General features: G+C 38.2%; 1 protein-coding gene across 1 annotated transcript in view; it reads left to right on the top strand.

The window, feature by feature from the left end:
- Window positions 1-13,229, top strand: part of sorcs3a (sortilin related VPS10 domain containing receptor 3a) — a 319,849-nt gene that overhangs the window by 138,183 nt on the left and 168,437 nt on the right. Inside the window, exon 3 of the mRNA XM_042484973.2 lies at window positions 3,410-3,509. Coding sequence (XP_042340907.1) covers window positions 3,410-3,509 — 100 coding nt within the window. The remainder of the gene's footprint in view (window positions 1-3,409; window positions 3,510-13,229) is intronic.

Genomic DNA, 13,229 nt, shown 5'->3' with positions numbered 1-13,229 from the left:
AGATTGCAGTTATTGTTAACAAAAAGGCAAATGTTGATTACAGTTATGTGTTGGAACACAAATTATAGCCTTGTGCTGCAAAGTTTGATACATTTCAAAGGGCTGGGGCAATTCATCAACATAATTGACATCATCGATAACGGAAAACACTGTTCTGACAGAACGTGCTTCTGTCAGTAGTAGTTGCTTTAAGTTTGTGCACCGCTGCTAAGGTTACACTATGCATCACTTAACATTATTATTCTGCATTGGGCATACATCATGACGTGGTGGAAACATATACCTTAGACATAAATTCAGCAGATCCTGGGCTGCTGACTGGAGAGCTATATCTGTGTTCATGTAACTATGGCTACAATAAGTAACCATCATATTATTTCACTAAGCTTCAACCAAAAAAATCAAGCTGTTAGGCTGAGAGAATCAAGCCCAAAAAAATAAATGCTCTGCTGTGAGATAATGACAGGTTTCAGACAGCAGTCACACCAGACCTCCATCTTTTTTGCAGAGCAAATAGGCAGAAATGTCTCTCTTTAGACATCATCCTGTCTGACTGGTCATTGTATCGGATATCCGCCAGAGTAAAAGCTACATCCTGCCTATTCTTGTTGCCAAGCAGAGTGCTGGTGAGATCAGCTGGTGTCAGTTTGCCAGAGTTTACGACAGGGGTTTCTCACTAATAGGACTTTTTCCAGTGCCATGTGGACTGAGAAATACAGAGGACAGGGCAGCAGAGGTGAATTTTCATATCCTATTATAATTAAAAACTAGACTCTATAATCCTCGAAAGTAATCAGTAGAATCTGAAATTGACTCTTAAATGTTCATACAATCAGTGAAGAGAAACTTAAAACAAAGGCGTGTGCTACCATCTATAAGTGTGGGTTCAAAGCCCAGCGTTTTGAAGAACAAAAGAAGTATTAGGCCTATTTTATTGAAACAAGGCACAGCAGTAATTAATGCGCAATGAAATATTAGCATGGATAATCCTCTCTGCATCACTGACAATGCTTAAAAGTACAACTCAGGTCAAATTGGACTTGTTAGTTCCTGAAGACTTAACTTGATTAAAGGCCAAGGGCAGGCCACGTTTGGCTGTGAACGCGCTCTAAGCCTATAACAAAGATGCTCACTTTCTCTAAATTTCATTGGTGAAAACTTAATTCTATTTATTAGGCATAATAGTCTATGATTGTCATCAACTGAGCTGTTATGTAAAGTTGTTAATTCAGTTTAACTGAAAAACAAAACCAAAAGTAAAAGGTATTCTGCACTGAACAGCAAAGCTATTTGGACTTGGGAGATAACTTTGGAGCTCAACATTGATATGAAAAATACATTTTCAAAGTTTTAATCCCATGTTCATGTGCAAATTATTAATTTATCTTTTGTGACATGCCAAAATCTGTCAAAAATCTGCATCAGAGTATTTTCCCTAAAAAAAAAACCAGCAGAATTTTTCTCTTTCTGTAAAACCAGGTTGAACAGTTTAAAAAAAGCCATAGACGTTGATTCAGTGCTGCTTCTATCTCCACTGTCGGCTTAAAGGTGAGACAACTCCGTCCCCCCAATCCAAAACTGTACCTCTTATACAGAACGATGCGGCGAAATAACGGCCGAATGCTTCCACCTTGAACAGGAACTGTAAAAGGGGCTAAAGTCAACTCTATGTCTGCCCACTTTTTAGTGTTGTAATCAAATGCCAAGGAAGTTATATCCCTTTTCTAACTGTACACTGCTCAAATATTCAATTCAGTGGGAATTATATTTCCCAGTACAGAAGCTAAACACTAATTTCTGTTTTACGGGACTTTAACCTCCTACACTGAGTTTTATAAGAATGTTGTTAGCATGAGAAGGTGATATTTACTACATGACTATTATATCATGTCACTATTATATAGAATCACACTGTATGCAGGTGGTGCATTTATCATAGTAAGTATGTACTTTTGGCATTTTGAAATCTCTTTTTATTGGTATTTTGAAGGACGTTTACAGCCACCATGCAGTTTCTTTTTAATTCTTTTTACAATTTTACAAGTTAACCAAGCAGAAGAACAGGGAACAGGAAAGCAAAATGTAAACTGTCAGGTAATAACATCACATGGCCAGACATCATTTACCTCCACGGCAAGTATAAATCAAGAAACTTATTAATGGCAGCAAGTCATTTTCCTTTTCATATTGATTAGCTCTCTTGTGCAAGGTATGAGTGTGTGATCTTAGTCCACATCTGAGAGCTGACATCTCCCTGCAGTCTGCACCTAAGACATCCCCACTCTCCATTAAAGAAATGTAACCTTGTGCATTGTGATGACTACACGATAAAGGCACGCCTGGCAGTTGTTCTCATCCATGTCATGCCAAAAACAACATATGTTTCTATGTTATTTATGAGGTCTCCTCTCAGGAGGCTCCGGCAGTGCTACACGGAGGCAAGCCTTATAGTTCACTGCCCCTGCTTCAAATCAGGATCATTCTCCGTGCTGCACTTCTCCCCACACCTCCACTTGAATATGCGATGGAAATGATGCTGTCTGTCTGACTCATTATTGTGCTTTGTAATCATAGCAACCACTGTGTCTCTCCGGCATTTGGGAGTGAATTTGAATGAGAGAAATCTCTTTGCAATTTCACCGAAACCTCATTCCCTCTGAAGGAGCACAAGCGGCGAGCTCTGACTAAAAAAAGGACAAATGCTGAAATAGGTATCATCAACACTGTGAAGTAGACTGCAAATCCAAATGGGAGTTATGTCACAGTTGTGGGTGGGTGTCGCTGTCCCCACAGAGAGAAATATTTGAAAATCCTGGCCGCATCAATGCAGCTTTCACAGGAAAAAAAGAAATGCCAATACAGCCCCTGTAAATGCTGTAATATTCTACTTGAAGGCCGGTTTGGTAGTTACTAGTGATGATGGATTCATGTGGAGTTTCTAGGGACTAGGCTGGCTAACAGGCTCATTCCCACTGTTAAATTATTAAAGCCCATGGGTTCAAGAACATCCACGTTTTTGCACTCGTCATATTTTATTTCATAGTAGTCATCGGTAGAGAATTAATTATTTACTGTGCCGGGTCCCCAGACGTTTCCGAATGGTTCGTTTTTGTTGGCAGCGATAGATGATTGGTTAACCTTCTCTTGTTCTATTGCCAGAGGTTTTACTTGTACAGAGTAACTGTAGAAATGCAGTACCACGCCAGCCTGCATCTGCTTGTTGTTTCACCACAGGGTGTGATATTGCATTCTTTTTCATCACTGCAAAATCAATATCATTTGACATGAATCGTGCATATTCCCAGTAATCTTTAGTCTGTTTGTTTACCCATTAGATTGTAAGCAAACTTTCACTGTGCACTTGTCTGGTTTATTTGCTACAGTATTTCCTTTTGTTTCCTCCATTTAGATCTACGGACTACGGCTCCACATACGAGAGAATGAACGACAAAGTCGGATCTAAGACTGTGTTGAGCTACCTGTACGTCTGTCCAACTAACAAGAGAAAGGTGAGATGTTGCAAGTCTTTTATTTTTTAGTATTTGTGTGGATTCTTTAGTTTACTGACAAGCTGTTTTTCTTTTTCAAAATGCTCAAAGGCTGTAAAGTCTCAAATTTTTGCCCCAACTGCAGAGAACCAGGCCTTTTTTAAGATGGGCTTATGTAAGAGATTGCCTTTTGTTAATATTTTCCTCTATTTGAGTATGATGCTGTTTGCTATTATTGCAAAATCAAAACTTTTCACCTAATTCAGGATAATATACATTTCCACACCAGTGCTTGCAGTACAACAGTTGTTTGCTACTTAGTCTTTTATAACAAAAATGAAAACTAAAAATCATTCACCAATTATCTTGAACCATTTTCATGTTGCCGTTTTTGTGATGGCTTTTAAGCTACCGTCAACATCACTCAATACTTCCTACACAGTTGTTTTGCAGAAATGTGCAAAAGTCTCAGGCTAAATTAAACTTTGTTATTTAAGCAAGGTTATAGCGATCTTGCATATTTATTTCTCTGTAGTCTCTTTACTAAAATGCAACCAGAACGTACAGGGAATGTCTATACAGTATTATAAATGCAAATATTTAAGGATAATTATTATGTATATATATATATATATATATACACACACACAGGCCAACATTAAAGTAAAAAGGGCACCTGCTTCCCAAAACAGCATTTATAATAACATTTTAACAGTAAGTCTTCATTATGATACTTCAGATAACCTTTCTTTCAGAGAGCTAAAGGTTCAGTGTGAAGGACTGAGGGGGGTATGTCGACTGAAATGGAATGTGATAATATAATTATGTTTTTTTTTCATGTATACTCACCTGAAAATAAGAATCATTGTGTTTTCATTACCTTAGAATAGGCCTTTCATATCTAGACAAGTGGCTCCTTGTCTTCAGAAATCGCCATGTTGTTTTTGCAGTCGCCCATAACGGACGAACCAAACACTGGCTCTAGACAGGGTCATTGGCATTCTCGCAACAACAACTGTAGTTAATAGCCTCTTTGCAATGACCAGATTTAGTGAAGTGAAACTGTTTTTACTGTTTTTAATCAACTCGTCCATTTGTTTTGACGGATAATTTGGCTTCCAGTAAAATCCTCCTGAATGATGAACAGTGAAGAAATTCTAACCGGGAGAAGTTTCAGCTTGTTGCAATCTGCAATCTACCGCTAGTTGCCACTGAGTCCCCCTTAATCTTACATACGACTCTTTTAAGCATTATGGCACCACAGAGATTGATATTGAATTGAGAACTCTGAGTTTTAAGGTGTAAATAATTTGATGTGTAATTTGATGTGATGTGAGGCTGTGAATTTGAAACATCTGCAGAAAATCTATAGTGTAATCGACAGTAGTTTATAACCTATTTGAAAAATGGCAAAGTAGAATAAGATTAAATTTATTTAATAAAGGAAATGTGGCTGAGTGGTGTTGAGTGGTGAGTGCGACATGACTCAGTGATTCTACAGAGGTAATGAGTGCTGTGGAAATTTACATTATGCTGAATTTCCTATGTGAGCTATAATGTAGATCAAAGGCAATTCCACACCTTCTCAAATATTTATACTTGACTTCCATTACCTGCAGCATTTGCATATTAGCCTACCTTTTCTTTGAGAGTTCATGGTACAGTTTATCTGGACACGATGGGCATTATGTTTTTAACAGCATTTCTTCCTTCCTGCATAAGAATGTTTCTGGCAACCACCAAAACTTAAATTTTCAGAATTTCAGGCCGTAAAAAGACACAGAAAAAAAGTATGCACATTGCCAGCTGCTAACCATCTGCCAGCGTCTTTAATCTGCCCAAGAGTTCTGTCAATTACTTTTCATTTTATTTTTTTTCTGACATTCTAAGAATTTAGTTAACTGATCAGTATTGCACTGCATTTTCTACCATCTGCCTCAGTTTTCTCTTAATTTAATTTAATGAAATAATGGTCTAAGAACCTTCCTGCTATGAAAAATTCATATCCAGCTCACATTAGCTGAATTGAATTGTGCAGATAACTGATCCCCTGAAAGATTATGCTCATCCCTGCATCACGTACTGTATAAGTCCACGTACAGGAAACATTCTGAATCCCTTCACTTTTCTGTACTGTGATTCACAGCTCACAGCCAGGCGGTAAATCTGATTTGCCCTCAAGTGGTGAACTCCAGTCATCTGGTGCTCCGAGCAACAATTTGATAAAGTGGAAATGTAGCCAAGAGGTCAGGGTGCTGTAAGCAGCTTGGTTCTAGTCTTTATCTGTAGACAGCCCCAAGGCTGTTTCCATGTCAATATGTTCCCAGTCAACAAACTGTATCTGTAAAAGAAAATAACTATCATGAAAAAAAATAAATAAATAAAAAATAATAATTGACCCAGCTCTTATTAGCATTGCACTGTCAATTACAACAGATTGTATGCATATGGAGGAGATGAAATTAACACAGCATAACACTGACGTGTTCTTCTGGTAAAGCAGAGCTGGAGACATTAACATGATTGTTTTAAAGGGAGCTTGATATGACAATTTGGGGCAATTAGTTGCAATAATGTCATTCCTCTTATGGTTTCACTATTTCAACCGCAAAAGAGTTCATCTGCATTTACAAATTGGGAATCAATTAAGAACGGCAAAATGAACATTAGATATATTCCACGAGCATTAGGTTAAATTATAGAATATTTTTTATGATTCTTGCAGTATTTGTAGAAAAAGTACCAGAGAATTGTTTTTAACTTGACTGCAGCTGAAAAAATAAATGAGCTGATAAGCTTAAACGGAGATAATTTGAAACTTTGAAAGAAAGAAAAAATCAGATAATTTCCTCTTGCAAATGAAAAGTTTAATTAAAAAATGGCAGTCTGACTTAGTGTGGTATGATGAGTACTGTAGCTTTTAGTGGCTAATGATTGCTAACTTGGACAAACCTGTACCATATTTTCCCATGTTTTTGTGTTAAAGTAACTAATGGAAACAAAATCATTTAAAGTTTGTCCAGTATGTAGTGAGAGCACTGCAGCTTGCAGTGGGGAAACAGGCTGCAATGAGTATTGTAAGTGTTTGACAACATTATGGAAAGGATCCCTACAGAGAAAAAAAGTTTCAGTTCAATCAGTTTCAATAATTGTTGTTTCTATTAGTCACTTAATATGTATATATATATATATATATATATATATATATATATATATATATATATATATATATATATTTCAAAAAAAAAATATTCGACAAAGTACCAAGCACTGTAAACCAGCTGGATCAACTTTCTCATTTTACTGCTAAACAGTACACTAAAATATCAAACATTTAAGGCAAAAAATATTAACAAAATTTGGATTTATATTTCATCAGTGCTGCCTCCTTTGACAGCTTGTCCACAGTTCATGAGCAGTGATTGGCGTGTTTACAGCTGCATTAGAGACTCCGCAGCTCTGATTGTTTGCTTTTTGCTCTTGAGGTTTGGCCATTTGAAGTGACAACAGAGACAATAGAGTAGTCAGAGTGATACTATTTTTTCACAGATTTTCTGTTTTATTTAGTGCGATATGAATATAAAGACCGTATCAGTAAATATGAAAAAAGGTTTTTTTAATTGCCACATATAGCAACAGATCTCTTAGTCTTATAATCGTGCTATAAAACATGTAAACATCCAGCAGCACAACAACAAGAAAAAGTGGCATTTAGAAATAGGTGCTGTGAATCAAAATAACAAATTTCTTTTAATTTATATGCTAAAATTGTAGGAAAGAGAAAGAGTTTGTTTGGAGTGTTTAGTATGCAGACTTATTTTTTTCCTCCAGAACACATCTGAAGATGAATACGCAGGTAAGATAGACAGGTCAGATTTAAGAAACTATGAAAAAAATTTAAACTTTACGCCATAGAACATCAGCATAATGATGTAGTGAAGAGAAAGTCTTGGCCACCTGTTAATAAAATTGACAGTTTTGTTGCCATATGACAGGTGTTGCAAAAAAACCAAACATGTTATCCTTGAAAATAATAATTTTGCCCTACCTGGTCAGACAAAAGTTGAATAAATAAATAAATTTAAAAAATGAAGGGTGGCATCGAGAGACTTAAGAAAATAAAGCTCGACTCCCCCTGTGTAGGGAGGACGTGCCTAGAGTTGTGGAGGTGCTCGGGTTCATCAGCTTCACTTTCTCAAGGCCGAGCCAAGGTACTGACCCTGAATATGTTTGCATGGTGCAGGAGTTAATGGGATCGCAGAACTGTTGAGCTACACCACGTCAGGACGAGGAACAGATCATAGGCAGCGCTGATTACTCCTCATGACTCACTCCTCCTGCCTGTTTTATGTGGGAAAAATTTAATTTCACATCAAGGGCACAGCAGGAATGTAGTCCCTGAGGCTCTCTCTGTTGCTCATGTGAGGCACTTTTTTTTGGTATTTTAGTTATATAAGATTAGATAAACTGTGTTAACGCCCCAAGGAGGTAATTCACACTTGTACAGCACAATAAACAGAATGTAAATACTCAGGAACAATAGTTCCGATATCAGTTCCTCCAAAGTATATTCAAGACATTCAATGAATGTAATATTTCAACACCTCTAGGGAATTTCTTCAAATTTTGCACAGACATTCTCCTGGACTCAGCAATGAGCTGATTAGATTTTGGTGGTATCAGGTCAAAGGTCAAGGCCACTGTGAAATAGTATTCCTCTCATTCTTGTGAATGTGATATCTCAGGAACGCCTTGAGGGAATTTCTGTAAGTTTGGCAAAAACTTTAGAGTACACTCAAGAATGAGCTGATTAGATGTCGGTGGTCAAAGGTCAAGGTCACTGTGACCTCATCAGACTTATTGTTGTGAAAGTGATATCTCAAGAACACCTTGAGGGAATTTCTTCAAATTTAACACAAATGTTCAAGTACGCCCAAGAATGAACTGATTAGATGTTGGTGGTCAAAGGTCAAGGTCACTCTGACCTCATCAGACTTATCATTGTGAAAGTGATATCTCAAGAACACCTATAGGGAATTTATTCAAATTTGACACAAACAGTTACTTGGATTCAACAGTGATCTGATTAGAATTTGATATTCAAAGGTCAAGGTCACAGTGACCTTGTATCCACCTCATTTACTTGAATGTAACATCTAACGATGGCCTTGAGGGAGTTTACTCAAATTCGGCACAAACGCTCGTTTTGACTCAAGAATGAACTGTTTGGAATCTGGTTGTCGTAAGTCAAAGGTTAAAGGTCAAGGTCAGGGTAACCTCATACAGCATGTTTTTGGCCATAACTCAAGAACCGTCAAGAATGACCTTGAAACTGTACTGATTGTATGGATCTTCTGTGTGCGAGGCATCCATGTTTTCACAGACATGGAGGTAAACTGCAAGCAGGCTGGTGCACAGAGACATACAACAGTGTGGAGGTATTTCTAGTTTCTATTGAAACAAAAGCAACATTTTATTGTGTGCATGTTCCTGTGTGAGTCATCACAGCCGAGAACTAGTAACAATCACAGGAGAATATTTTACTCTAATGGTTGACCTCTGGCTCTGCCCATGGTCCGATTCCCCCTCCGCACCTTATCTCTGATCCAATTATTTCGATTTTGCCCTCCTACAGATGGATGAAAGTCTGCCTTTCTGCTGGCTACTATGTTGTGTCCTCGCATCTTCGTGGCCTTATTTAGCATCTGCTTGTGTTCTAGCGGATGAAAAGGAACAGTCTGGATGCCTAATCATTTACTGTAAAATATAATCATCTGATGCTCTTTGAGGTATTCCTTTGAACCACAATAAAAGAATCGTTATATTTCCACTGCGATGATTGAAGAAGCATATGTAGAATTTTTTCTCTCCTACATTGTCCAAGAAAAAAGGAGGAGCTCTGACCTTTAACAATGTCACGTTATAGATTTGAATGATAGTAATGACATTTAGCGCAAGGCCGCTGAAAATGACACCTCCCATGAATCTTGTCGGCTGCATTTTGATGTCTTGCTCGAAGCTCGATGTGTGTTCAGTCCTTGAACTGCTTGAACGGCTGCAAGATTGGGTTAATTTTAAAATAAAGACATGCACATTTAAAACACCATTTAGGAAGCAAGACAGTGAAAACATGATAGCTAGATGTGGGTGATTAAGTCCTGATCCTTGGTTAATGAGCACATTGCAGCGACGAATCTCTGTTAAAACCTCTCTGTCAAAGACAGACTAAGCTCAATTGATCTGGCGTGACGTGATTCATTTCCTGCAGGGTGTCTCTTTCCCCTCCATCTCTGATCCATACCTTCACTTACCCCATGATCCGACAACTACCGGCTTCTATCTCTGTGCTCCAGCTTATGCACAGCTCAACATCAGGCTGATAAAACACAACGGTTATCCCTCCAACCCTTTATCGATTCAGTATTGTTACCCTCCTCACTCGCCCGCTTCCTCACAAAGGCTGAGTGCTCTGCTGTGAGGGAAATCTTAATCACCCCCTGCTAATGCTATCGGTCACTGTGATTTTGGAAGTGAGTAATTATTGTTTGAGGGTGATTGTTTTAGTAGGCAGGAGAGAAATTGGCCACCGCTCCTGTCCCCGCCTTTGTATTGGCCTTGAATTGGTTTGTGGGTTCTTTCTAATCGCAGAGGCGACAGACAGAAACTGGCTTGTTACGATAATGTGTAAGGTTGGGAAATAATGTGGCTGTTTTCACACTTACATGGTGGTAAATGAGTAAAGCAAATATGACAATGCTTTCTAGGCCCCGTTCCCAGTATTAAAAGAGCAAATTATGAGCCTCCCTGAATCGAGGCTTGAGAAAAGATGAGCTGAAAGCACTGCAGTTGAAGGATACAGTTACATAGAGAGCATAGAGAGGGGAAATAACACTCATGGCTGAGTACAACGCTTGAATGGCAAGGGTACATTTCAGTTTAAAACCTACAGTTTAACTCTTAAGTAATCTCATTTTTTCTATTTAACTGAAAGTCCTGACATTTGGCTCAAAGTAAGGCATTGTGTATAGTAATTTCCCACTTGCAATAGATGCCTCCGCGTACAATAATATGTTAGATTGTATGATTACTCCTTAAAAAATGTTAAATACATCTGACAAGCTCCAAAGACACTGGCAGATACAGGGAGGTCTTGGCATCGCACGGGGGCAAGATTGGTGAGCCTGAGCCAATGAGAAATCCAGGTTGAGAATGTGCTGCCTGTTTATTGGTGCTTAATGAAAAACAATTTATCTAAATCACCACCAGGGAGGGTTCCTGGTTAAAGCTCTGGAAAGAGGGCTCGCATTTTTGTCAGTGACAAATGTGCTGCTGTTTTTCCAATTCAAATTGAATTGACGAGCGAAAACGCAGTCATTTGGGCCGCAAGCACAGCCTAACCCACAATCCCACCTCCCAGTCCTTATAGAGGCATCTGTGTTGTACTGTAGCGTAAGTTAGATAAAAGACTCAAAACTGAGATAAACATTTAAGGCTGCATAATAGAACAAATTATTGAATTATATGAAGGGGTTGGCTCGCCATGACCACCTACAGTTCCCCTCAGCTTTTCGGTTTTCAGGACTGGAGCCCGAGTGCTGGGGGGCATGGAGAGAGAGAGGACCTTCAAACAAGGTGTTGGATGAACTATGAGCTCATGATTCAGATTCAGAAAACTGTCTGTCGTGACAGATAATAGTTTTAGATGTGGCTCAACACACAGGGCAAAACAAACTCGGACAATAAACATACAGCATGTGTTCCTTAAAAACAGAATAAATACTTAATACCACATGCTGCGTGTCGCTCAGAGTATAGCGCCCCGCCCCTTCTTGTGACTGATTTCGATTGCTACCTCAGGAATACATCTGCGTTCAAAGAAGAACTTATGTTAAAGGAATACACCTGCAAAATGATCATTTGTGTTGCTTCTGGCATGTTACCTTAAATTTGTAAAGAAAACTTTTGTTCTTCTTGCATGCCTCCACAGTAAATGGAGAATCCAAAACGGAGGCAAAGGCAAACATTCTTTATGAATGGAAGTAAATGGGGACCATGGTTTATAACAGCAAAACTATATCAAAACTTGCATTTACAGATTTTCATGCAGTATAATCACATTGGGTTTATGCTCAGTACTTCAAAAACACATGCATTTTTGTATATGCAAAGACAAGGGAGAAAATACCTATAATCAAAACTTTTGCTTCCCCCAGTGCCTGGTCCTCCCTCGGAGCTTCCAGCCGGTCAGCCAGCGGAGGACTGTGCGCAGGCGGCGGCATGGGGGGAAGCTAAACACTGTTCAGTTTTCATCTGGGCACACTGCAATGACACATGGCTGCACACAGCTGGTTGAATATCGGCAAAGTTTCCCTTTATTTTCATCTTCTTCTGTCCCGATTGCCAGGCGATGTGGTGGTTCACTTGTATACTGTGATCTGTATGTTAGGCTTTGGCTTCTAATTATATCTTTTTAACCTGTTGTTGGTCCTTCATGCACATATTGTAGACCCTTCTGTGTGTGTTTCTGTGTAATCACGTCCCTCAAATTAGATAAGATTTCTTCAGGGAGTGCCGTAAGTTACAGTGTGAGCTCTATGCTCAATTTGTCAGCTTGACGGACCATCACAAAGGGGCGGAGCTTAGCAAAGGGTCAATCTGTCTTGCAACAGACGAGCTTTTATCATTTAAATTCTAATTTTGAGCGGATAAGGAATGTAGTCACTCTATAGCAGCATATGCAGTTGAAATGATCACCTTTATTGATTTATGTGTAATAATGCAAATCCTGTAAATTAAACCTGCAAAATGCTAAATGTACTCAGCTAAGGCTGAGGAATATATTGATATTATATTGATAGTGTGATACAAGACTGGATATTGTAATAATGTAAATTGTTGTTGGTTTTAAAGGCTACATTACAATAAAGTGATATATTGTGATATAACGTCCTGATCTTTGACTGTTTATAATTTGGCGTTACCCACTTAGTTATTATACCCACATCACTGATGATTATCAAATTTCTAATTGTGTCAGCATTTTCTGAAAGCACCAATAGTCAGTCCTACAATTTTGTTAAAGTATCGCTGATATAAGTTTTTTGGTCAAAAATATTATGGCATTTGATATTCTCCATATTGCACAGCCCTATACTGAACATAATTTCTTTTGCAACATCTGAATATGTAACCTTTTAAAATGAATGAATGTAACTGTATTCAATAGCATAGTCTGATACAAAAGAATACAACTTTCTTAAAATATATTACACCTATTCACACACTTCCTCTTTAGTCATGTAGGAATTCCTGTGACTATTTTATCAGCTTCCACAAAGACTCTAAATGTCATTAGCTGACGGAAATATGCATTGTGAAATTCCTGTTCTTATTGAATTCTGTAATAACTGTGATAGCTCTGGCAAAAATATTCCAAGCATGAAATTAGGGCCCCTACCACTGTGGTGCTGTTATATTTGAAATTAGAATTTTATTGGAGAGAGAAATGCTAAGAAATTACACACTAAAGGACGAGCTGATAAAGAAAATAACATACTGTATACGTGGAGTCATGCATGGCTGCCTGATCTGTTGTTTGTACAGCACTTAACTGTAACTAGACTACAAGCTTTATCGCTCTTCTGCTCTGGATTAGGACAGTTTATTCAGCCCACCTGTGTTCTTCATGTGTTTTTTTTTTTTTCCCGGGCAGTTCTGGTTTACGCATTATTTCACCTCTTG

Source organism: Plectropomus leopardus, chromosome 3 (genome assembly GCF_026936395.1).
Source record: "Plectropomus leopardus strain MGB_pleo_1.0 chromosome 3, ASM2693639v1, whole genome shotgun sequence".
Taxonomy (NCBI): Eukaryota; Metazoa; Chordata; class Actinopteri; order Perciformes; family Serranidae; genus Plectropomus; species Plectropomus leopardus.
This window is presented reverse-complemented; position numbering and strand designations above follow the sequence as displayed.